This window comes from Aythya fuligula, chromosome 4 (assembly GCF_009819795.1).
Source record: "Aythya fuligula isolate bAytFul2 chromosome 4, bAytFul2.pri, whole genome shotgun sequence".
In the NCBI taxonomy this organism is placed as follows: domain Eukaryota; kingdom Metazoa; phylum Chordata; class Aves; order Anseriformes; family Anatidae; genus Aythya; species Aythya fuligula.
This window is the reverse complement of record NC_045562.1, coordinates 45,597,726-45,620,438: the sequence shown is the minus strand read 5'-3', so window position 1 is coordinate 45,620,438 and position 22,713 is coordinate 45,597,726. Positions and strand designations below refer to the sequence as shown.

Genomic DNA, 22,713 nt, shown 5'->3' with positions numbered 1-22,713 from the left:
CTGACCGTGCCCCTGAGGAGCGGCAGAAACACCAGCACCTAAACCTTTGGTAGCACCGATGCAGCAGCACCTGACCCACACAGCTCCCAGGTTCTTAACTTTCCTGCACCACCCTAGCAGCAGCATATGGATCTGAAAAGCAGGAGGAAAATAAATAAAATAAATAAATAAAATTTATTTAAAGAAATAAATTTATTTAAAATAAATAAAAAAATCAGGTGGTAGCTACAGCAAAATGCAGAGCAGGGTGCAGGTCAGCAGTTCTGCCCAGATTAACAAACCCTGGCAAGAGTGTTCTGTGTTCAGCATTTGCCAAAAGGCGACGAGCTCCTTTGGGCAAGCTCCAGTATGCGGGGTCACGCACGAGGTGTTTTTGCTGGTTTGAAACTGGAGGCACAATTGCACGCAGGGCTGACAGCACGATGGGAGCGAGCTTCCTGCAACGCTGCTACGCTTGGGCTCAGCCACGGCTGTGTGTGCACATAGAAACACATCCACGCACAGTTAATAAGTTACGTTCCCCTTTCTGTCCCAAATGAAATTCTGGAGTTGAGTCACACGGAAGCTACAAAACAAACGGAAAATCACAGCAACAAGAGAGAGACCTGGAGCATGCTCCTGTACAGTACGTCAGAAGCCCTAATGCAAATAACCCGTGCCCCCTGCTTGAGAGAAGATGGGAAGAGGAGGGACAGATTCCCACAAGTAGTCATGGGTGTGGGCATCTCCTCTGCTCACACCCCAAGCAAACAGTGGTTGTTTTCAGGTATACCTTCCAACCTCCCAGACCCAGCCGCCCTGCCTCTCTGCCAGGCCACTGCCAGCACAGGAGGCTGCGGGGTAACATGGCTTTGGTACCATTTCACAGATTCACGTAGGAGGACAAGTGGGACCAGGTCTCAGGAGCAAGAGCAGGACAAGGTGGGCTGTGCAGAGAACACGCCCTGTGGCTTTTTGGCAAACACTGTGAGATTCACTGGGAGGCAGCATGGCTGCTTTTCCACTTGAGTCACCCTTTTCCAAAGTCATGCCTGCTGGATGGTCATGGCTCTTAAAATGATTGCAATTACACAGATTTTCCACCAAAGGTGACTATAACCAAAACACAGTAGCATCAAAATCTTAATGGAAACAACTCTTTGAACTAGCCTTTCATTCAGCTCGACGTCTGCCAACCCTTCCCACCCTGATGTCGCAGTGTGGGACTCACATCACTTTCAGCACAGGGCAGATTCATCATGGCTCTGTGCAGGCCCAACCTCGCAGTGCTGCTGCGAAAGACACACATTTCCTCACAGGTCATGCATGTATCAGGTCCTAGGTAAGGGTTGAAAGAAAGGAGCCAGCTATAAGAGAACTGGTAGTTTGCCCTTTTTGGTTTTGGTCAGCCCCAGCTCTGTGCTGCCCACACATCAGACGGGGCACAGAAGCCCCAGAGGTGCTCAGATCTCACTCTCAACCCACAGCTCTGCCAGCATAGCTGATTTCCCATCACCACGGGTACTGGCAGCATCCACCACAGATACAGAACAAACAGAAACCTGGCCACCTAATTGCTTTCTGAGGCCATCACTCAGAAACTCTAGCGGGAAGTCCTTCCTATAGACTTCAGTGGGGAAAAGCTGCGTTCATACACGCAGGGACTGGGTGTTGGGCTTTCTGTCACGTGGGCTGTGCAGACACTGCAAATTGAGGCCTCAGACAGCAGGGCTACTCCTGTTTCACCACCACACGGCCTGCGGACAATTAGCCCGTCTGCACCCGCTGCCCCACGCCATCCACACGCAGCAATTAGTGGGGGCACGAGGAACCCGAGCCCAACAGCTTGTGTTGGGCCAAATCCTGCCATCCATCCAGCAGATGTGCTGTGAGTATTTCTCCTATTTGCAATTGCAGTGGCAATGGATCACTTCTAAGACCTTGCACCTTTGTCACACATGTTGGGGTTAACTTTTCATTTTTTTCAGCCATAGACGAGGCATCCCAGCACATATTTTTTTAGCCCTTGGCTAAGAGGTGCCCACCTGTGCCGCATTTCAAAGGATCATACCCTCTGGTGCTCAGGAGCATTTTCAAGATTTTCAAGAATTTTCAAGATTGCCCCCACTCAAACAGTACACAATGCTCCACTAAGTCTCACTAACTCTCTTGTTTGCTCTTCTCCACTCCTCCTGTATTGGTGTTGTTGTACATTAAAGCCACTATTCTTTGAAAACCACACTGATGAGCACAATTTCCACCACCCACACCACACTCTCATGTCTTGGTCACCTCCTCCCAACTGCCTACCCCAGCAGGCTGCCCAGGTAGCCAAGCCTCCAGTGGGAAAGGTGTTAGGGACACTCTGGTGTTAAATAAAAGCCTAAAACAGGGTCTGGAAGAGAGCAGTGCCCAGAAGGAGCACTTTTCCTGCAGGTTGTTCAGCTGTTACTCTCCAGGAAATCTCTTCATCTGAGCAGAGCCTACTCTGACAAGTGGCAGGGGGAAACTGGGCTTTCCAATGAAAACAGCGGTCGGTTGGCTTGTTTGTGTTTTTATTTCAACACAGTAATCTCCCTGCAGAATGGTCTAGGAAAGCAGAAGAGAAACGTGTTTTCTGTGAAATGTAATTAACATGGTTTTCTTCCTGTCGCAAGGTATAATTGCGCATACAAACCGAAGCACAAAAACGGGGTTATTCTGAGCTCTGGTCTGAGCATTTCAAAACACTGTGATGGGTTTGGTTTGTAAAACTGAAGAGAGGGCAGACGTCTCTCTGCCTTCCTGTTTAAGGCAGTGGTCTGGGAAGGGCTGCCATAACCTATAATGACAGCTGGCTCGCTGGGAGCAGCTTGTTCCCCCCGGTCTATAAATGCATTTTTCCACAGAGTAAACATGAGCCACAACACGTGTGTGCTCGTGAGCCGCTGCTCGACATGACAAACCCCTTTCTGATCCCAAGCAGTTGTAAAACTTGTGTACAAACACCAGTCCTGACAATCCGCATGTGCCGTGCAACGGGGCATGGGATACTCCTGCAGAATTCCCAAAATCAGCCCAATTCTGGGCAGCAACCAGAATTGGCCCTCCCCACAGTCACTGCCTCTCCCTAGCCTTCGTGCAAGGAGCACTGAGACCAAAGCCGTGCTTTCTGAAGCAAGAACAGCAATGGGGGAGAAAGGTAAGAGGGGGGAACCGAGCAGGAAAATGTTTTGATTTCCAGGGATCCACACAAAGACACAGGTCAAAGCCTGAGAGCTTCTGGAAGCACGGGCTCCTGCTGAAAGTCAGTCACCCAAAAGGTGTCCCTCTTGTGTCTGTTTTACCCTGTTCTGGCCCATTAGGTCCAGGAGGTTATTGCGTTACAAAACACTGACAACCATGGCTCAGCAAGGGTTTTCCCAGGGACCTGGTGCTTCCAGCAAGCATTTAGCAGAAAAATCCCCTTTCAGCTGCATTTGTGGAGGCTGTGACTGGTATAGCCGTGCTTCAGAAGCAGGCAGGGATGCTGAGATGCACATCCTGCCCTCCCTCCTGGTCACTGTCACCAGCAAGGCATGCGAAAAAAGCCACCTAGGGCAAGCACCGGCCTCACCCGCATATTTCAGAGAAGCATCCAGACCCCAGAGGAGCTGAACTCCAACCTTACCCCTCAAGGTACCGAAGGGCAAGGAAACACAAATAACTTCTGAGCCACTCCAGCATTGCTGCCAATCCTGCCTTCCTCTGGTGTGTGTGAAATGGCAAAAACACCCCCAAAACAGGGGTGATTTCCCCTAGAGGCCAGGGACTTTGCTCTTGGTGCCTGGAGCTGCGTAGCAAAGGCTGTGCTACCTCCTTGTGGCACCAGGAAACCCTGAAACTCTCTGCCCTCCACACCAACCACATGAGGAGTGGAAGAAGGCTTGAACTTCCCTACAAGGCCCAGCACAAGGCAGGTGGGAGCCCTTCAGAGAAACCTCTGGAGCTGAAACAGCCCGGGTATTAATTACAGTTATCCAAAACCCCACTGCCATCTGCTTACAGCATTTCTCCAGCCCCTCTAGACCCAGGGCGGGCATTGCTGCATCCATGTTAACGGGGAGCAAGCAGGCGACCAAGAACAACAACAGCAAGGAGAGCTGCGTGGAGAGCACAGAGCAAACGTCTCACACTTTTGGGGTGCCCCTGACTTTAAAACAAAAGCACTGCCAGTACCTGGGTGATGTTGGTGGTGGCCCCACCAGCTCCGGTGGCCATGGTACCACATCTCTCCAGGTGGGGCTTACAAACAGGCTGGCGGCCATGCCAGGATGAGAAGCTGCCCTCCCCAAAAGAGGGATGGTGCTTCCTCAGGGGCTAAATAGCTGTGGGGCAGGGTGTCCCTGATGAAGGGCTGGGCTCCTCCCGGCACAGCTGTGCATGCTGCAGGCAGGAACAGCTGCAGCAGGGCCTGGGGAGAGGTCGAAGCTGCAAAACCCGGGGTTTTCTGCTGCTGAGGCCACTGCCAAAAGCCTCTGCACCCCGTGTGCCAGGGGGCTGAGATGCTAAACGTCTCTGGAAACCCACAGTGGCTGACATTCCTCCCATAAGCATTTACCAAAATAAACAGCTGTGCACATGTGCCTGGCTGCTCTCCCTCCAAAAGCCTTTTCCCACTAGATGGTGCCCAGCTCTCGCCAGTGGACAGCACAGGGACACGATGGGTGACAGACGGGGAGGAATCATGTCCGGAAGGGGCTGTTTGCGGGGCCCCGCATGGCATGCGAGTCCCCACTATGAGCACAAAAGCCAGCAGAGCCTCAGTGACAGAAATGCCTTTATTTCTCCATCGTGCTGGAGGCTGGAGGACACAGGGCTTTCCTCACCATCTTGCTATGCCGCCGCCGAGCACGCACTTTGTTATACTGCCGGTTTTTGGGGTGGCGTGAGGAGGGGGGACACACACACTGCTGGCACCTCAGAGAGGCACAGAGGGGCCATGGTGGAACCGCGCGGCCCCCCTCCGAGGACCCCACCCGTCCTCCTCGCCGCTCCCGCTGCGGCTGCCTCGCTCCCCCTCTGAGGACTGGCTGCTGTCGGCACTCCAGCGGCCGGCGTGGGCACCGGGGGGCATCGGGGGGCTGCCTCCTACCCCACCGAGGTTGTACAGGGCCCGCTCATGCAGGTGGAGCTCGTCGGCGTGCCTCACCTGGTCCAGCTGCCTGGAGCGCTCCAGCGCCGCCAGCCCTACCAGCCTGCGGCCACCATGCAGGCGGCCAAAGCCTCCTGCTGAGGCTGAGGCCGATGCCTTGCTGCCCTCGGGGTGCTGGGCCCGGGCTCGGGGGCTGCCCCATGGTCTGGGGGCTGCCGGCACTCTGGCGGCGGTCCCCACGGCGTCCCCTGCATGGGCTCTGCCAGCGGCCAGCCTCGCCGCTGCCCTCCTGGGCGATGGCGCTGCCTCTGTCCTCGCCGTCTTTCCGAGTTCAGCTTCCTCCGGCTGGGCCTTGGGCCCGTCCTTCACTGGGGACGCCGTCCCCACCTCCCCGCTGCCTCCTTGCCCTGCAGCGGTGCTCCTGCTCGTGTGCTCAGCCGGTGTGCTGGCAGTCGTGCTGCAGTCCCCTGTGGTCAGCCCTGAGGATGCCATGCTGCTGGCAGCCCCGGTTGTGACAGCAGGCCTCCCCCTGGACCTTGGCCCCTCACCTCTCACCTTGTCCCCATGGTCCCCATGGCCGCTGACCACCGCGGTGACAGTAACGTCACCCGTGGTGCTCCCCTCAGGGATGGGGACCACCAACCCTTGTCCGCTGGGGACAGCGGTGGCACCGCTCCCATCGCTCCCTGTGGAGTGGCCACCCCCAGGGCTGCTGGTGACACTGTCCCCGTGCTGTGGGGTGTCTGTGGTGGCCAGTCCCTCAGGCTGCCCCCAGGACCCAGTGGTCCCCACGGTGGGGATGGCGCCATCCTCGCTGCTAGCGCTGGTGCTGCCCGGGGCACCACTGTGCTCACCCATGTGGATGTTGGCCCTCCCGATGAAGATCTTCACCTCATCCTCTGGGGTGACCTGAGTGACACTGGCACTGCCCGGCAGCTCCCTGGTGTTGGTGATGGCACCCACATCGGGAATGTAGGCAAACTCATCCACGCCTTCGGCGTCCATGCGGACGTCCTCCTCCTTCTCGGTGACAGAGCTGACAGCGGTGCGTCCTGTCCCCATGCCACCTGTGATGCTCGCCCGCCCTCGGCCAGGCGTGGTGACATCGCCGCTGCCCTCGTCCCCAGCCCCTCTGGCAGCCGAGACCCTCTCCCGCCCAGCTGTCACAGCCCTGCCCACCAGGACCCCCCACACGCCACCATCACTCCCATCCCCTCCATCGCCGTCCCCGTGGGGGCCACCAGGGTGGATGCTCTGCAGGAGGATGTCCTCGCCACCATTGACCTCCTCCAGCGACACCAAATCCATGTCACCACTGCCCTCTGAGCTAGCCAAGGTGGGATCCACATGTGTGCTGGCACCCGGGCGTGGAGCATGGCTCTCCTCACGGCTACCCGGGGTGCTGAGGTTTTCAGGCTTGGGGCTGTACCCATCCTCCAGCGCATAGCGGCCCCCGCTGCCTCGCACCGGAGCCTCCCCTTCCTCCTTTCCTGGCTGGTGCACAGGGACAGTGCTCTGCTCATCAGCCTCTTCCTTCTGTGGGGGGCACGGGGAGGGTGGGCATGGGGCAGTGGGCGCACCCTGGGGTCCCACACCACCCCCAGCACCTCTCACCTTTATCTGCGTCTGGTTCCTCCGTGTGGAAAACGAGTACACGTATTTGAAGATGTAGAAGCCATGCTTGGTGTTGCAGCCTTTCAACAGTATCTAGGGGGAGAGGGAAAAATGATTTCCCCCTAAAAATGGTGGCAGAAGCTTCCCTGCAGTGGTGTTCAGCTCCCACCACTTTTCTCACACCTGCCCCCCTGGCTCATGTGTCCCATGTCCCCTGGCTTCATTTCCCAATTTTCCATGTGATTTTTGGCATGGCCTGACCTACCCGGTGCTGTCCAATGCAGGTCCCACTTGCCCTGACCGGTGGCAGCGGTACCTGTGGGCAGGAAAACACCAGTGGGAGCCACAGCGTGGTACCCGGGAATGCGTGGGGTAAGCGGATCTGAGTGGTGCTGGGGGGGTTAATGGGATCACTAATGGGGTAGTCACTGGGGTGGTTAATGGGGTAATAGATGAGGTATTCAATGGGGTACTTAATGGGGTAGCTACAGGGGTAGACGATGGGATAGGTAATGGGGTATTGGATGGGGTATTCTGGTATTGGATGGGGTATTCAATGGGGCAGTTAATGGAGTATTCAATGGGATATTTAATGTATAAATGACGTATTTGATAGAATAGCTAATGGAATATTAGAAGGGATAGTTAATGGGGTATTCAAAGGGATAGCTAATGGGGTATTTGATGGGATAGTTAATGGGGCATTCAAAGGGATAGCTAATGGGGTATTTGATGGGATAGTTAATGGGGTATTTGAAGGGATAGTTAATGGGGTATTCGATGGGATAGCTAATGGGGTATTAGATGGGGTATTCAAGAGGGTAGTTAATAGGGTATTAGATGGGATACTGGATGGGATGATCAGAGGGATATTAGATGGGATGTGGGACGGGGCTGGGGACGGGGCTATTCGGTGGGCTGCTCCCAGTGGGCAGCACCATACTCACGGGCGTGGGCAGCACGGCGCCCAGCAGGCAGAGGCAGAGGAGGGCTGCGCGCATCCTGGGCGGCTCCTGGGGGCACAGCATCACCCCGTGGAGGGCCCCGCACCTGTGGCGTGGGCGGGTGGCCCCAGGGACAGCAGGGCAGGGGGGTTACCTGTGCTCCTCAGAGGCTGGTCCCCGCAGGCGACGCTGGGGGCTCTGTGCCCTTGGCTGAAATTTAAAGTTGCCCAGGGGGGGCCTGGAGCCAATCAGCTCCTGCCCAGGGCCATTTGTCAGGGCTGGGAGCGCCCGCAGATGCTGGGCTGGGGAGGGGGGGAGTAATTTCCATCTAAAAATGAGCCTGTGGTGGCAGGCAGCTATCAAATGTTCCACCTGGCCGCGCAAACAGAAAGCACGGTGTATAAATATCTGTCCCCGGGGGCCGCAATTGCCCGATAATTAGCGCGGCTTGCAGCCTGGCGCCCGGCCAGCCCTGCCGTGGGAACACCAGAGCCACGCGGGGACCCTTGGACCCGATGCTGGCGTCCACCCCCCAGGGCTGCAGCCTCTCCTGCTGACCCCAAACGCTCATCCAGAAGCAAACCACGCCTTGCGAGCCAGCTCCGTTCAGTTGCTTTATTGCATTGGGGTTGGTGAGATACACAGAGAATGGGAGGCGGCTGCGGCGCGATCCCGAGCGCTCCTGCGCTCACTGGCTGTAGTAGTAATCCTGGCCGTAGACGTCGTAGCCGTGCCCCTTGTAGTAGCCGTACTCGTCCTCGTACGCCCGGTAGCTGTCCCCACGTGCGTAACCCTCGTGGTCCCCGTAGCTGCCCTCGGTGGGGCCCTCGTCCCCACGGCTCCCGGCCGTCACCACGTACTCCCACTGCTCCCCGGCCGTGGTGGCCTCGGTGTGCTCCCCGTCGCCCGCCGTGGTCGCCTCGTCCAGCCTGGTGGTGGCAGCCACAGTGGTTGCTTCAGGTTCCTCCTCTTCCTCCTCTTCCTCTTCCTCCTCCTCATCTTCCTCCTCCTCCTCCTCGGCTGCCGCGGTGCCATTGCCATGGGGCCCCTCCGTCCCCGCTGTGGTGTTGGTGCTCGTCCCATTGACACTGCTCTCCTGCTCCTCTACCTCTTCCTCTTCCTCCTCCTCCTCCTCTTCCTCCTCATCGCTGTCTTCATCCCCACCCTTGCCCTTCGGGGCCCCCTTACAGCCCTGCAGCACACAGGAATAACCCAGCATCAGCTGTGCATTTTGGGGGGTCCAACTTTGCAGGCTAGACACTGATCCCCCCACCCCCTGAGCTCACCTTTTGGGGGGATGCCGCGTCCCCTCCCAGCCCGCCGTCCCCAGGGGCCACCCCCTCACCTGCCACCTGGGTTCCTGGGTGGGACAGTACCTGTGGGGACAGGAGGGGACACAGCGTCAGTTGCATTTTTCTTCCTCCCACTCCCCAAATCCAACAATGTGTGGGTGTGAGCCCCTCAAATATCTGCGTTTTTTTTTCTTCTCCCCCTATGGCCAGTACTCACCCCACCTTCCCCCTCCTCCTCTTCCTCCGAGCCGTCCCCCTCTTCCTCCGAGGAGTCACTGCCCTACGGAGAGGAAGAACGTGCTGCTGGGTCCCAGCAGTGTTACGAGCCCCACCCTGCAGGTGCTGGTGTGGATGTGCGGGGCCATTTTTGGGGCAAAACCCCCAGGAGTGGGGCTGAGACACCCGTGAAGCCCCCATTGGACCCACCTGGTAGCGTTGCTGCGGCAGGTAGGCGTAGCGGTACAGGTAGTACCGGCGCCTGTTCTTGAACACCTGCAGGGGAAAGGATGGAGGGGATCGGCCCTACAGCCTGGGGTCAGCCCCTGCTGCGGATCCCTATCACTCGGGGAGGGATGCAGCGACCCCGCTGACGCTGGCACCACCGGGGCGCCTCCCTACCGCGTTTTCCTCCGAGTCGTCCGCCCCCACTCGCCGCAGCCAGCTCTTCACCTGGGGGAAAGGCTGCGTTGGTGCCAGCCCAGGGGTGGGGCAGATCGGGGTCCCCCCACAGCCCCCAAACTCACCGAGAAGGCGGAGGCCATGGCCAGGAGGCAGGCAAGCAGCAGCGCTGTCCTCATGGTGGCGGGAGCAGCGGGAAGAGGCAGAGGCTGGTGCCGTGCCTGGGGAACACCACAGCTATGCCCCAAAAGGCAGAGGGGACATTGGCATCTGCACTTCCTGTGCCCAGCAAAACCCTTCCTAAAATCATGGGGTACTGCTCGGAGGAGCTGTGTCCCCGTGAATGGTGTCAGCAGTACCAGTCCCTACCCTGCATCCCCACCATTGCCAGCAGGATGCTGCTGCCATCCTGGGTGGAAGGCAGCCGGCCCATATCCCCATAACCCATCCCATACAGCCATACAACAGCTGAAAACACCCCATGCCTCCTCTCTCAGCCCCACAAAGCACATTAAATCCCTGCGACCCCAAAGGGAAAAACACTCACACTCTGCAGCACCCGGGGCTCCCAGCGAGTCGGCCGGCACTGATTTCCCACAGCCACTGCCCTGTGGGATATAAGGCGGCCGCGGGCCCCCCCTTCCCCCCCCCAGACAGTCGCCGCCCTGCCCTGTCCCTGCCCGCCCAGAAAACCCCCAAATCTCTTCAAGCCAATGGCCAGCCCCGTGCTGATGCCAGGAGGGATGTGCCGCGGCACTTAATTGAGGGTCTGGCCATGGCTGGAGGGTATAATAATGTCCTGGGCCTCGGTTAAAATAAATATTGGGAAATCTGGTTTTGTTTTTTTTTTTTTTTTTCTACTGCTGCTTCCCTCTTTGGGAAACTCTGCTGCTGTTTTTTCTGTAAAACAACCAAAAAAAATAAATAAATGGCGATCTCCGAGGCCCAGCTTCCACAGTCCCTTGGGTGAAACCATGGACCAAAAAAATGCTGAGTCCTGACGGATGGGGCTGCCTGGAGAAGCCCCTGGTGAACTCACTGCCTGGGACAGATGTGTAATAAAAAATGTAGCGCCTGCTCCCGTGTGAGGTGGGATGGGGCTGGAGGCGAAACGCTTCCCGTCAGCTTGTCCCCAGGCATTGTTTTTCTGTTCTTGCCTTCATCCCCACATCAGCACGGAGATGTAGGGGAAGGGCTCCCACCATTCCCACATCTGAGGGGACGGAGAAATCCCTCATGGCCACCCAGGGGACCGGTGGCCCCGGTGGCAAGCATATGCCTGTGGGGCAGAGCTGCATGTGCCCAGCAGGCTTCAAAGCCCACGGTGTTGCTGCAGCCATAATTACAAGGGAGCAGCAGGGCTGGCCACAGCTTTCGGCCGGCGCCTTGGGCCAGGAAAACCCGCAAAAAAAAAAGTATATATATAACAACAATATATAAACAATACATTTTTTCCAAAGCCATTGCAGTGCTCTCTGTTAAAGAGGGAAAAAAAACAGGGCTAGGTGGGGATGGGGACAGGCAGAGCTTGCCCAGGTTGGAGTTTAAATTTAATCAGAGCTGGGCTGCAGGAGGCGACCCGTAATGTAATTAGAGGGACGCTGCCTTTTAAAAAAAGAACTTTGACTCTAAAAGTGCTGATTTCACCCAAAATCCCGAAAAAAGCCGGGGGATAATGACCGTGTGCCCACACACCTATCTTTAGCTGGCAGGGCAGAGCCGGCACCAGCCAGCCCCGGTGTCCCCATGTCCCCCGATGCCACCCGCGACGGCGCACGTGGGGCTCACTGTGCTGCAAGCCAACACCCGGGGCTCCACAATGGGCTCATTACTGCAGGCGATGACGAACATGGGGCTGGGAGACCAGACCCCCTGGAGCCCCAAGGAAGGGGAGAAGGACGAGGAGGAGGATGGGGAAGGCACCCCTGAGCTCTGCCCCACAGGACGCGCGCCCTGGGGCTCGCACCGGGACGCCCCGTCCTGGTGCCAAGCGGCACGTTCCCGCCTGTAATTGGTATTTTTGCAGCGCGGCAAGGCGGTGCCGTCCCATCTCCTCGCCCTGCAGCTATTCTGGCAGGAAACCTCAGCACCAAAAATAAGTAAAGCAAACACAGGCAGAAGCTCACTCTACACGGGAGGTGGCGGGGAGAAGGGCAGCATGTGCCCCCAGATCCAAAGCCCATCGGCCAGGCACAGGACTGGCTGTTTTTTTCAGCAAGCTGTCAATTTTAGAGTAAAAACAGGAGGGGAGAGCACCTAAAACTCTTCAGGTATCTGGCTAAGGCATTAGCACCCAAATGCTTGCATCAGCCCACCGCAAACACACATGTCATATAATTTCCCATTTTCTCTGAGGCATGAAACCACATCAAAGGAATTAATGCTATTTATGCACCCAGCTAAAAGCAGGCAACGACTGGGGCTGCAACGCATGCTCCCGAAACGCAGGGACACGGAAACAGGGCAGGTCCCTGAAAGGCAATCACGGAGCTGTCGCAAACCCAAACCTGTTGGATGCTGCCCACACCAGCAGCAGCAGCGCAGGGCTGCAACGCGTGCGGTGCGTGGCTGAGCAGCTACGTCAGGAGGACAGTGCCAAAACCCACACCGATCAGTCACCGTGCACCTTGTACAGGTGGGCTTCGACGCTCGCAGCCAAGCACCTGACTGCGTACAGCATGCCCTTTCCGGCATAGATGCTCGTTTTACTTTAGCAGAGGACGGCTCTGGGTGTGTGTGCACTGTGAGGGGTGCTGCGCGCCGTGACGAACCTCGTGCTGCCTTGTGCTTGATGGCACAGCACCGGGTTTTGGCTGGCAGCAGCACGTGGTGCCTCCTCTCCTCTCCAGGCTCAGCTCTTCCTCCAGAAACCTGTTCCCTGCAGCTGCAATAAAACAAAGCAGCGCCTCTTCCTGCTGCATGTGATAACCTCACAGCCTGGCCCATGAGCCACCCGCCCGGCACCCCTCTGCAGCTCAGATTTGTGCCCAAAATGGCAAAAAGGCACCCCAAACCAACCTGCCCACCTCACAGCACAGCCCCGACCTTCCTACTGCCCAGTCCGTTTCCTGCTTTTCTACCCCAAATCGCACCCATCTGGGGGCAGAGCCTGGTTTGAGTTAATCCCTTCTTATCCAGCAACTCCTTCCCCCCCCCCCAACCTCCACTCCCCCAGCCTTCTGGGAAAGAAAAGCAGCAAAGCCAACAGCAGTGGGGTCTGGTGGTTTTTAATGTTGATGAAGATGTACACAGGATACATTTCAGTTTCAAAAAGGTAAGTGCCACTGACAAGAAAAGGATACAATAGAATGCTTTCTGTACATTTCTTACAAAATATTACATACACCCCATCCCGACGTGGTGTGACACGCTCCACACACGGCTCCCCGTGCAGCACAGGTGGGCAGTTTTAGGGAGAGTGCCGGGACGCATCCGCTTGCGATGCAGAACTTGGGTTTTACCCGTGTCCAGCATCCCCCCACAAGTGGCTGCCCCACATGGCCAGCCCTCACCCATTTTGTCCATAGCATCTTCCCTGGAGGAAGCCGACCCGGCCACACAACCAGTAAGTTATGTGCCGCTGTCAGTACCCATCCTGGCAGTCATTGTCGTCATAGTCAGTGGCTGGCTTCCTGCGGTAGGCGTCCAGCCGCCGCTTGCGGCTCTCGCTGCCCAGGCTGCGCGGCAAGCTGGCGTCCTCCTGGGAGCGGCTCTGCTCATCATCCTCATCCTCATCCTCTGGGGACGCACTGTTGGTGCTCTCTGTGGATGTGCTGTCCTCGCCCGTTGTGTTGTCTTCATCCTCGTCGTCCTCGTCGCTGCCCTCCGGGGATGCGCTGCGACTCTCGGCCGATGCGCTTGGAGCATCCTCATCAGGTTTGGAGTTGTTCCCATCCTCCTCTGACTCCACGCTGTCCTCTGTGGACTTACTCTCCTCCTCCTCCTCCTCCTCCCTGGACTTGCTCTGCTCTTCCTCACTGTCGAGGTCAGACGGTGCACTCCTGTCCTCAGGGGACGCCCGCTCCTCCCTGCTGCCGCTGCGCCCCTCTGGAGCACTCACTGCCTCCTCTGAGCCATCCTCTGCGGACTCCGTGGACTCCTTGGCCTCCTCATCTGAGGCCTCCTCATCTGAGGCCTCCCTGGAGGGGCTGTCCTTGTCCTCATCGTGGCTGTCCTCGTCCTCCCTAGACCTGCTGGCCTGGCTGTCCTCCTGTGAGTTGCTCTTCTCCTCGGCTGAGGGGCTGTCCTCCGTGGAGTCAGTGTCCTCGGCCTCCGGGGACCGGCTGTCCCTGTCCTCCTGGGGGCCAACAGAGGCCCCCCGGACACGTCGCCCTCCGCCCAGATTGTCAAAAACTGAGGCGTCGTCGCCCTGCATGCCTTCACCGCCCAAGCCGGTGCTCTCCTCCTCATCCTCCTGGCTGCTGCTGCTGCCCCCTCCCCGCCTGAAGCTGCCACGGTACCTGCTGTAGCGGTGCTGGGCCATTGCACTCTCGCTGCTGCTGCTGCTGCTGCTGTCACCATGTCCTCCAGCATCCCCAGTGCCATAGCTGGGCCCTTCGCCCTCCTCACCATCCAAGGTGTCATCCCCGCTGTCGTCCTCCTCGTCCCCGGGCCAGGCAGGCAGCCTGTCATGCTCGGCAAGGTCCTGCTCTATGTGGTTCCCGACAGTGAGGTCCCTGTCCCCGCCGTCCCCTGGCCCCACGCTGGCACGAAGGTGACCGAGGTTTCCACCGCCCAGAAGGGGGCCCAGTGCCTTCACCTCGTCCCCCGGCACCGTGTCCTGCAGGTAATAACAGCATGTCAGTTGCCTGAGCATCACTGCCTCCTGAGCCATGCAAGCCTCTGTGGACCCACAGCGCTTCCCACCTCATCTCCTCTGCTACTGTGGGTGGGAGAAAAACACCCAGCCCTTCTTAGCTGGGGCCAGGCATTACAAGAGACTGTCACCTTATGTTTTAGGTGTCTTATCATCCCGCAGAGATGGGACAGGTTATCATGCACGGATATATGAATAAGGCTTTGAGCTCAGGGTAGCCTAAACCGCAATAGTTTAGAGCACAGAAACTCTCTTTTTTTTTAGAAAAAAGGTTAATAGAAAGCACGCACAGAGAGAGAAAGTCACCTGAGCTGAAACCCCTCCAGCTTAAAAAACCTAAACCAATGGGGCAAAGCTCCCAGACCCCATGCATCCAGCAGCACTCCCCATGGCGAACATCCCAATGCCACGGGACGCGGGCACCTTACCTCAGGCTCCAGGGGCGCGGAGATGCGGTTGTGCACCTAAACACCAAGAAAACACCTCACGTCAGTCTGGGGGCAGAAACAGCAGGGTTTGGGGGCTCGGGGGCTGCGCAGGGGGGTACTCACAGGGTGGGCGCAGGCCGCAGCCCACAGCATCAGCAGTGCCAGCAGCGCAGCCTTCATCCCGCTGCCGGTGCGACGCAGCCAAGGCAGGGACGCGTGTGGTAGCGTGCAGCGCGTGTGCTGCCGGCCCCACGCTGCTGCCCCGGCATTTAACCGCTATCCTGGGCCGCCAGCAGCCAATGGCACCAGGGCCGGGTGCGGAGGTGTCGGCGGGAAGCGGCCTCCCACGCTTCCTCCACCGGGACGCCGGCCCCAAAAACAGCTCCTGGTGGTGGTGGGGGGGGGGTGAGCGAGTGGCGGGGCTGGCTGTTAATGAGCTGACAGGCCTGCGCTCTGTTTTCCTTGCTAAATTTGCGCCCCTCCTGTCAACGTTCCCCTCCTCCTCAGCCGATTCCCCTCGCAGATACCGTGGGACGTGTTTTCCTCTTGACCTGTGACCAAATTATATCCCTGGCCCCCGCCAGATGCAAGCGTGCATCACCGGCCTTATTTTAGGCACCTCGAACAATTACGACGTGTTGTTTTGCTCCTCGTGTCCAGCCCGTATTTAAGTCGGCCCCTGAAGACCCGGCACCACCTCACATCCCTGCTTGGGAAGGGGACTGGACCCCAAAACAGGCACCAAGCAGCAAATCCCCTGGGGAAGGAGCCAGGGCTGCATTGGGTCATGATTTGGGGTGAGGTGCCCCAAATCCCAGTCACGTACCATTGCCACTCCCCGTGACGCGGGTACCTGGAGGGCAGCCACGCTTCCTCGCCTTCCTCTGCTGTAATTATGCCTCCCTCCGGCTATATTTACCTCTGCCCAGCGGAGCCGGGCAGGAAGCATCGCTGCAGCCCAGCGAGAGCCTGGAGGAGCAGGATGCGGCCCAGGGGGCGAGCAGCAGAAGGTGCTGGTGCCCAGAGCCAGGAAGTGGTTCTTGTTCACCCTCAAGCTCCTAAAAAATGGTGTGAATACTGAGTTTTGAGTGTCAGGAGGACAAGAGAAAGCCCGCAGTGACTCAAAATGCAACCAGAAGCACTTTTACATTTACTTTAGGAAAAAAAAAAAAAAAAAGGCCATGTGAGAACTGAGTACTAAGCATTTCCCTCAGGCACCCAGCACACACCTCTGTGCAGAGAGATCCATGCAGGTACACAAAGATTCCCTTCAGTTCTTTTTTTTTTTTTTTTTTTTTTTGAGTAACTTTGGGACTGATGTGCTTAGCAAGTGCTGCCCTGAGGGTTTCTGGTGGTGCCCGGGCAGTGACACCGTGCGCTGCGTGGTCTGCTGGACGGAAGTGGCCTCAACCCCCCCACCAGACCTGGGGAACCTCAACCCACCCTCACCCCCGATCCATGGCCTTGTGCGTGTGGCCACCCAGCCCAGGCTCACGTCTTGCCCATGCCCAAATCCGCCACGTCTTCATGGGGCTGCACGAGTTCAGGTCTCCCCCACCACCCCACCGACAGTGTAGTATGGCTCCTCGCCATTTTGGGATCCTTCTCCACCTCCATCAGAGGAAAGCAGCATTTGCTCCTAACACAAAATGTGTTTGAAACTCCCAAGAATGGACAGGCAGTGCGAAGGCACGTAACTCAGCAGGGTATTACAGGTGGTGTTTAATACTTGTGCTTCTCCAGGAGCACTGTGTGTCTGTAGTGACCAGAACTACCAGGAACTTGAGCTATGCACAGACATTGCCCATCTTGGGTGCTTGTGGTGGAAGGGCACTTACGCTACCCACACTGGACTCCACCTCTACTCCTCCTTGTTAATGCAAGTGCATGCCTGAATAAGGCAGCAAGGCAAAGCACATGGCAGCACACCTCACCCCGAGGGGATCCCGTGCAGATCAGGTACTTCCAGCTTAGCTCTGCGTCTGCCTCATGATGGTTGAAGGACCCTTCCTGTCCTGTTTTAGTCTACTTTTTAAGAATTTGGTCAACGTGACACTTTGGACAGTATAGGGCATTAGTTGAGTCAGTCTGGCTGAGGGGCAAAAATAGCCATCCCTCCGTCTGCGCTTTAAAATAGCTCCTCCCCAACGGGAGTCAAATGTTCCCAGCCTGGGAGCAGTGTTTATTTCTCTCCCTCTTTTTTAAACTTTTAATTTCAGCTTGCGTAGGCTATGTGGTCAAACATGACACAGCCCAGCACAGCAGCTCCGAGGCGACAGGGTTCGAGTCTCTAATACACTGAGTGCATCACGCCTCAAAGGACCAAACCCAATTTAGCAGCCACATACGGGCAGCCTCAGCTGAGCATTTCGAAGCCTCTTCCCGCACACCACCAGCACATCTAGGTGGCAGAGCCCCGACTCCGTTCTCCCCTCTATCAGGAAAACCACACACACAAATCCAGTCACTACAGCTTTTATTCAAAACTGATAATGAAATAGAGAAGTACAACACAAGGAAAAAAAAAAAGAAAAGAAAGAAAGAAAAAAGAACCAATCAACTCAAATGAGATCCCTGAAAACCATCAGGCTAGTTCTTTGCCTTATGCACACAGGGCACAGGTCAGCTCACCCACACCATGCTCACCAGCCATCAGGGCTGCAACATCTGCAGGAACGAGCCCAAGGAATCCCACCTGCTCCCAGCTTTTTTTTTGTTTTTTTTTTGTTTTTTTTTTTTTTTTTTTTTTTGTTTTTTTTGTTGTGTTTTTTTTTTTGGTGTTTTTTTTTTTTTTTGTTTTCCAGTAAGGAAAAACAAAGCAATGATGTCAGACTCCTTGACTAGCACATAAGATCAACTTTGAAAGTACCTAGTCTGTATGCCTCCGACTTGACTTTTATTTATTTATTTATTTATTTTTCCCAAAAGGAAGATGAAATAACCAGCTAAAAAGAGCACAGGAGGATTTTTTTTTTCCTCTGATTTTCTTTTTTAATGATATGCCCCTATCATAGTGATCTTTTGTTGATATTTTTCCTGACAGTTCTCCAGAGATAGCTCAAGTAAGAAATATTGTCAGCTCATATGCATTTATTATTATGCTCCAACTTAAGAGCTGCTTGCAAACTTAGACAGGCACAGGACACTACCCATTTCAGACAGATAAATGTAGCTTTTAAATTCAAGAAAGCAGTGCTAAAGGTTAGGGTTTTTTTTGCAGTATACAAATTTCAGTAAACAATGAGCTTTCAGGAGGCATTTCAGTTTTCATTAATTTAAGGTAAAATGGAAAGAGCAAGTCAAGTAGTAATGTGAGCCAGTACAGAGAACAAAAATGAACACTTGCTAATAACGTACATATTCAAACACATCAGCTATAACCACTGTCAGCACTTACTTCCAATAGGGAAGGCCAACCTTTTCAGCATGAGTTGCTACAGGTTGTGATCTTTCCAAAGTCTCAAGTGCTTACATACAAATATTCTAAATGAGAGCCACTTCACCAGCTCAAAGCCTTAATGTGCATCATCCAGCACAGAAATTAGAGCCCTCCCTTCCTGCCTGACTAGCTGTAACCCCAAGTCACAGACAGGAGGACTTACACTCAGAGCCCTGTCAGCACCACCAGGCAGACTACAACCCCAAACAGCCTAGGAAACCTTGGAGAGGCACATCCGCACTGAATGACCAGCCCTGGCTGTAAGCAGATTCAAAATGGTTTATTTTCTTCCAGTAATAAGTAAAAAACCACGTGGACACATACAGTAGAAATAATATGACAGAAACAACAGCTGGTGTATTTACAGTTCCTTTATATTCTAAAACAGCTGAATACCCTGAGCTGGTGGAAGGGGATGGGGAGCAGGATGTGGCCCTCATTATCCATGAAGAACTGGTTGGTGACCTGCTACGGCACTTAGATGTGCACAAGTCGATGGGGCCGGATGGGATCCACCCAAGGGTACTGAGGGAACTGGCAGAGGAGCTGGCCAAGCCACTGTCCATCATTTATCAACAGTCCTGGCTATCGGGGGAGGTCCCAATCGACTGGCGGCTAGCAAACGTGACGCCCATCTACAAGAAGGGCCGGAGGGCAGACCCGGGAAACTACAGGCCTGTCAGTTTGACCTCAGTGCCAGGAAAACTCATGGAGCAGATCCTCCTGAGAGTCATCATGCAGCACTTGCAGGGGAAGCAGGCGATCAGGCCCAGTCAGCATGGCTTTATGAAAGGCAGGTCATGCCTGACGAACCTGATCTCCTTCTATGACAGAGTGACGCGCTGGGTGGATGAGGGAAAGGCTGTGGATGTGGTCTACCTTGACTTCAGCAAGGTTTTTGACACCGTCTCCCACAGCATTCTCCTCGGGAAACTGGCTGCTCTTGGCTTGGACTGGCGCACGCTTCGTTGGGTTAGAAACTGGCTGGATAGCCGGGCCCAAAGAGTCGTGGTGAATGGAGCCAAGTCCAGTTGGAGGCCAGTCACTAGTGGCGTCCCCCAGGGCTCGGTGCTGGGGCCGGTCCTCTTTAATATCTTCATCGATGATCTGGACGAGGGCATCGAGTGCACCCTCAGTAAGTTCGCAGATGACACCAAGTTAGGTGCGTGTGTCGATCTGCTTGAGGGTAGGAAAGCTCTGCAGGAGGATCTGGATAGGCTGCACCAATGGGCTGAGGTCAACTGCATGAAGTTTAACAAGGCCAAGTGCCGGGTCCTGCACCTGGGGCGCAATAACCCCAAGCAGAGCTACAGGCTGGGAGAGGAATGGTTGGAAAGCTGCCAGGCAGAGAAGGACCTGGGAGTGATGGTGGACAGTCGGCTGAATATGAGCCAGCAGTGTGCTCAGGTGGCCAAGAAGGCCAACGGCATCCTGGCTTGTATCAGGAACAGTGTGACCAGCAGGGCTAGGGAGGTGATCGTCCCCCTGTACTCAGCTCTGGTGAGGCCGCACCTCGAGTACTGTGTTCAGTTTTGGGCCCCTCGCTACAAGAAGGACATCGAGGTGCTTGAGCGGGTGCAGAGAAGGGCGACGAAGCTGGTGAGGGGCCTGGAGAACAAGTCCTACGAGGAGCGGCTGAGGGAGCTGGGCTTGTTCAGCCTGGAGAAGAGGAGGCTCAGGGGTGACCTTATCGCTCTTTTTAGGTACCTCAAGGGAGGCTGTAGCGAGGTGGGGGTTGGCCTGTTCTCCCACGTGCCTGGTGACAGGACGAGGGGGAATGGGTTTAAGTTGAGCCAGGGGAGTTTTAGGTTAGATGTTAGGAAGAACTTCTTCACTGAAAGGCTTGTGAGGCACTGGAACAGGCTGCCCAGGGAAGTGGTGGAGTCACCATCCCTGGAAGTCTTCAAAAGACGCTTAGATGTAGAGCTTAGGGATATGGTTTAGTGGAGGGCTGTTAGCGTTAGGTTGGAGGTTGGACTTGATGACCTTGAGGTCTCTTCCAACCTAGAAAATTCTGTGATTCTGTGATTCTGTAATTTCAAAATATGTATATTATTGCGAATCAGCATAAAGCGTATTTGATTGAAAAGTCACATTTTATTTGTGAATCCAAACTGGCACCGAGGTAAAATTGTACTTTACGTATAAAAAAAACCTGTAAATTCAATCCTTGTACCTGGTATGCAAATGGATGGCTCAACACCACTCTCTTGTGGGCACAGGTCTGAAGGTCTGTGGCTGTATCAAGTACAAAGATGTGCAGATAGCTGCAAATAAAAACAAACCTGTCCTCAGTCCTTCCTGTTACACAACACAACGCAGGGCACGTGTATTAATCAACAAAAAATACACTTCTCTCCGCTTTTCCTCTTCTGGCTTTGTTTCAAGAGCTCATTTAGCAACACACAGGGGAACCAAAACAAAGGTATCGGGACCTCCAGCATAACTCTGGTACACAACGAATTCATGCTCTTCTACACCATGGAGCCATCCTTGATGCAGCCAGACGCTTCACTGAAAGGTCACCTAGCTGTCAGACACACCAGTGCTCGAGTACATCACCCCAAGTCAAATACAAGGGGGGGATAGGATGTAATTACTCAGTTTCCAAATGATATCATCTAATGAGTCACAACAGTAATTTCTAGGTTGCAGTTTTCCAGCACACCAACTACTTGGCTTCCCTCCCCCCACATACTTTGCCATGACAGTACAGCATCTTTTCCTGGTGACGGAAACGTCATCCCATAAACCATATAGTTTCCTAAAATGACCCGCCCTGGCACTGCAGGACCCGCTGCAGACATCCCCACCAGCACCTATGACTGAGACAAGCTCAAGCTGCCTGATGACATTCAGGGAGCAACCAGGGGTCTTTTCTTAACTGATTTTTTTATTTTTAAATCAAAGGCAAAAACAAACTTTGATTTGTGGAACATCCTGCAAATAACTAAGAGCTTTGATAAACTACACCAGTCAACAAATAATAAAGGCATAATCTTTCAAAACTTTCAAAAAAATCAGACCCTCCTCTTCCTCCCCCAAGTCCCAATACATCTGTTGAAAACCAAGGCAGGCAAAGCTTTGAAATCACACACACCGTTTTTGATAACCTTCTGGCTCCTACAAATTCCAGACTCAAGTTCCTGCACAGCTCTTCACACAGCTATCAAAAAATGTGATCTGATCCTAATTCTTTGGGTGGAAATCCTTAAATAGACAGGGTCTTGGAGAGAATCTGTCACTGTTTTTGTCAAGTGGGGATTGCAGGTCAATTTTAATAGCTACTGTCTCCAAACGTTACCAAAATTAAGACTTGCATGTTTCAGCTAGTGTAAGATTAGCATTGGACCATTTGTTCTAACCTCTTGGGAACTACCTGCACATTGATTTGTTAGCTGAGGATCTGCCCATACTTGGGATATTTAATCATCACAGAAAAACACTCACCTTCAATCCCCCAAGAAACTTAGACATATTGCAAAGAAGGATGTGCATGACACACTGCAAAATTCTAAATAAATAAAAATGATGGTCTTTTTTATTAACACATAACAAAACAAAAAAAAGTTCTGAAATCTCACCTCTCCCTTCAGATGCTGACTAGCTGACAGAACAGCAGAATTTCAACTCCAATAGGCATGAATCAGTTTCCAGGCAAAGAAGCAGAGATAAAAGGGGAAGGGATTTAAAGAATTTCTCACAGGCTTTTTGTCAAAGTTTGATTTTCTGTTTGGTTTACAGAGATGGCTCAGCTGTGATATCAGCCTTTTTTTTTTTTTTTTTAATTTATTAACAATAATTTTCATAGTTGGCCATACAAAATAAGTTTTTGTACACTTCTCACTGTATCTCATCTCCTCAGATTCACAGTATCTGTTACCTTGTGGTATGAACAGAGTAGAAGCTAGTACAACTGTAACCTTCAAAAAACATGTCAAAACATCATCCAAAAAGAATTATTTTTCAGAATTTGCTTTATAGTTTGCACCATTCATGCAATTTATTTCACTTTACTTTGATCTCTCTGCCAGTTGTGTAAGGACAATATACAAAATGCTGTCATGAGTAACAGATGATATTGGAAGAACAGGAAATAGGAGGCTGGATCTGCTGCATCTGCCGCACACACCACTGAAAGTGCCTCCTCTCAGCGCATCTGCTCCACTAGTTGTGATCTGAGAACCTCCTCTGAAGTATGTCTGCTCAGGAGATGTATTTTCTAGAATAACAAAAAGGAAAAAATAAAGATTAAACTCATTACTAGTGAGCCAGTATAAAACCAAAAGCCACCAAGCACCTGTTCCAGACAGGTGCCACCTACAGAGCTTTCCACACATACACGAGCTCACTCTGCTAGCACCATCATTCTCCAAGAGACGGCACAGCAATGGCAACAGGATTAAAAGAGCCAATGTTCAAGGATTATGTAAGACTCCAACCAATCCCTTTGTTATCATTATCTACACT

The 22,713-nt window shown here is 54.2% G+C and overlaps 2 protein-coding genes across 2 annotated transcripts; both read right to left on the bottom strand.

The window, feature by feature from the left end:
- Positions 1-8,259: 8,259 nt before the first annotated feature.
- IBSP (integrin binding sialoprotein) lies at positions 8,260-9,739 on the bottom strand. The gene is made up of 6 exons (XM_032187156.1): positions 9,686-9,739; positions 9,561-9,611; positions 9,369-9,434; positions 9,160-9,222; positions 8,937-9,026; positions 8,260-8,842 (listed from the first exon to the last, which is right to left on the bottom strand). The coding sequence occupies exons 1-6, from the start codon at positions 9,737-9,739 to the stop codon at positions 8,339-8,341; spliced, it is 828 nt and encodes a 275-aa protein (XP_032043047.1). The 3' UTR covers positions 8,260-8,338.
- A 3,404-nt stretch (positions 9,740-13,143) lies between these two features.
- DMP1 (dentin matrix acidic phosphoprotein 1) lies at positions 13,144-14,984 on the bottom strand. Its single transcript, XM_032186315.1, has 3 exons — positions 14,928-14,984; positions 14,805-14,840; positions 13,144-14,340 (listed from the first exon to the last, which is right to left on the bottom strand). The coding sequence occupies exons 1-3, from the start codon at positions 14,982-14,984 to the stop codon at positions 13,144-13,146; spliced, it is 1,290 nt and encodes a 429-aa protein (XP_032042206.1).
- Between the last annotated feature and the right edge of the window lie 7,729 nt (positions 14,985-22,713).

Bases quoted from the DNA above. Each gene is read 5' to 3' on its own strand.
- DMP1 (XM_032186315.1), bottom strand. From the start codon at position 14,984: ATGAAGGCTGCGCTGCTGGCACTGCTGATGCTGTGGGCTGCGGCCTGC. The intron at 14,841-14,927 runs GTGAGTACCCCC...CTTGGTGTTTAG, and splicing joins CTGCGGCCTGCGCCCACCCT to GTGCACAACCGCATCTCCGC. The intron at 14,341-14,804 runs GTAAGGTGCCCG...TATTACCTGCAG, and splicing joins CCGCGCCCCTGGAGCCTGAG to GACACGGTGCCGGGGGACGA.
- IBSP (XM_032187156.1), bottom strand. From the start codon at position 9,739: ATGAGGACAGCGCTGCTGCTTGCCTGCCTCCTGGCCATGGCCTCCGCC. The intron at 9,223-9,368 runs GTGGGTCCAATG...TCCTCTCCGTAG, and splicing joins TGCCGCAGCAACGCTACCAG to GGCAGTGACTCCTCGGAGGA. The intron at 8,843-8,936 runs GTGAGCTCAGGG...TGTGTGCTGCAG, and splicing joins ACGCGGCATCCCCCCAAAAG to GGCTGTAAGGGGGCCCCGAA.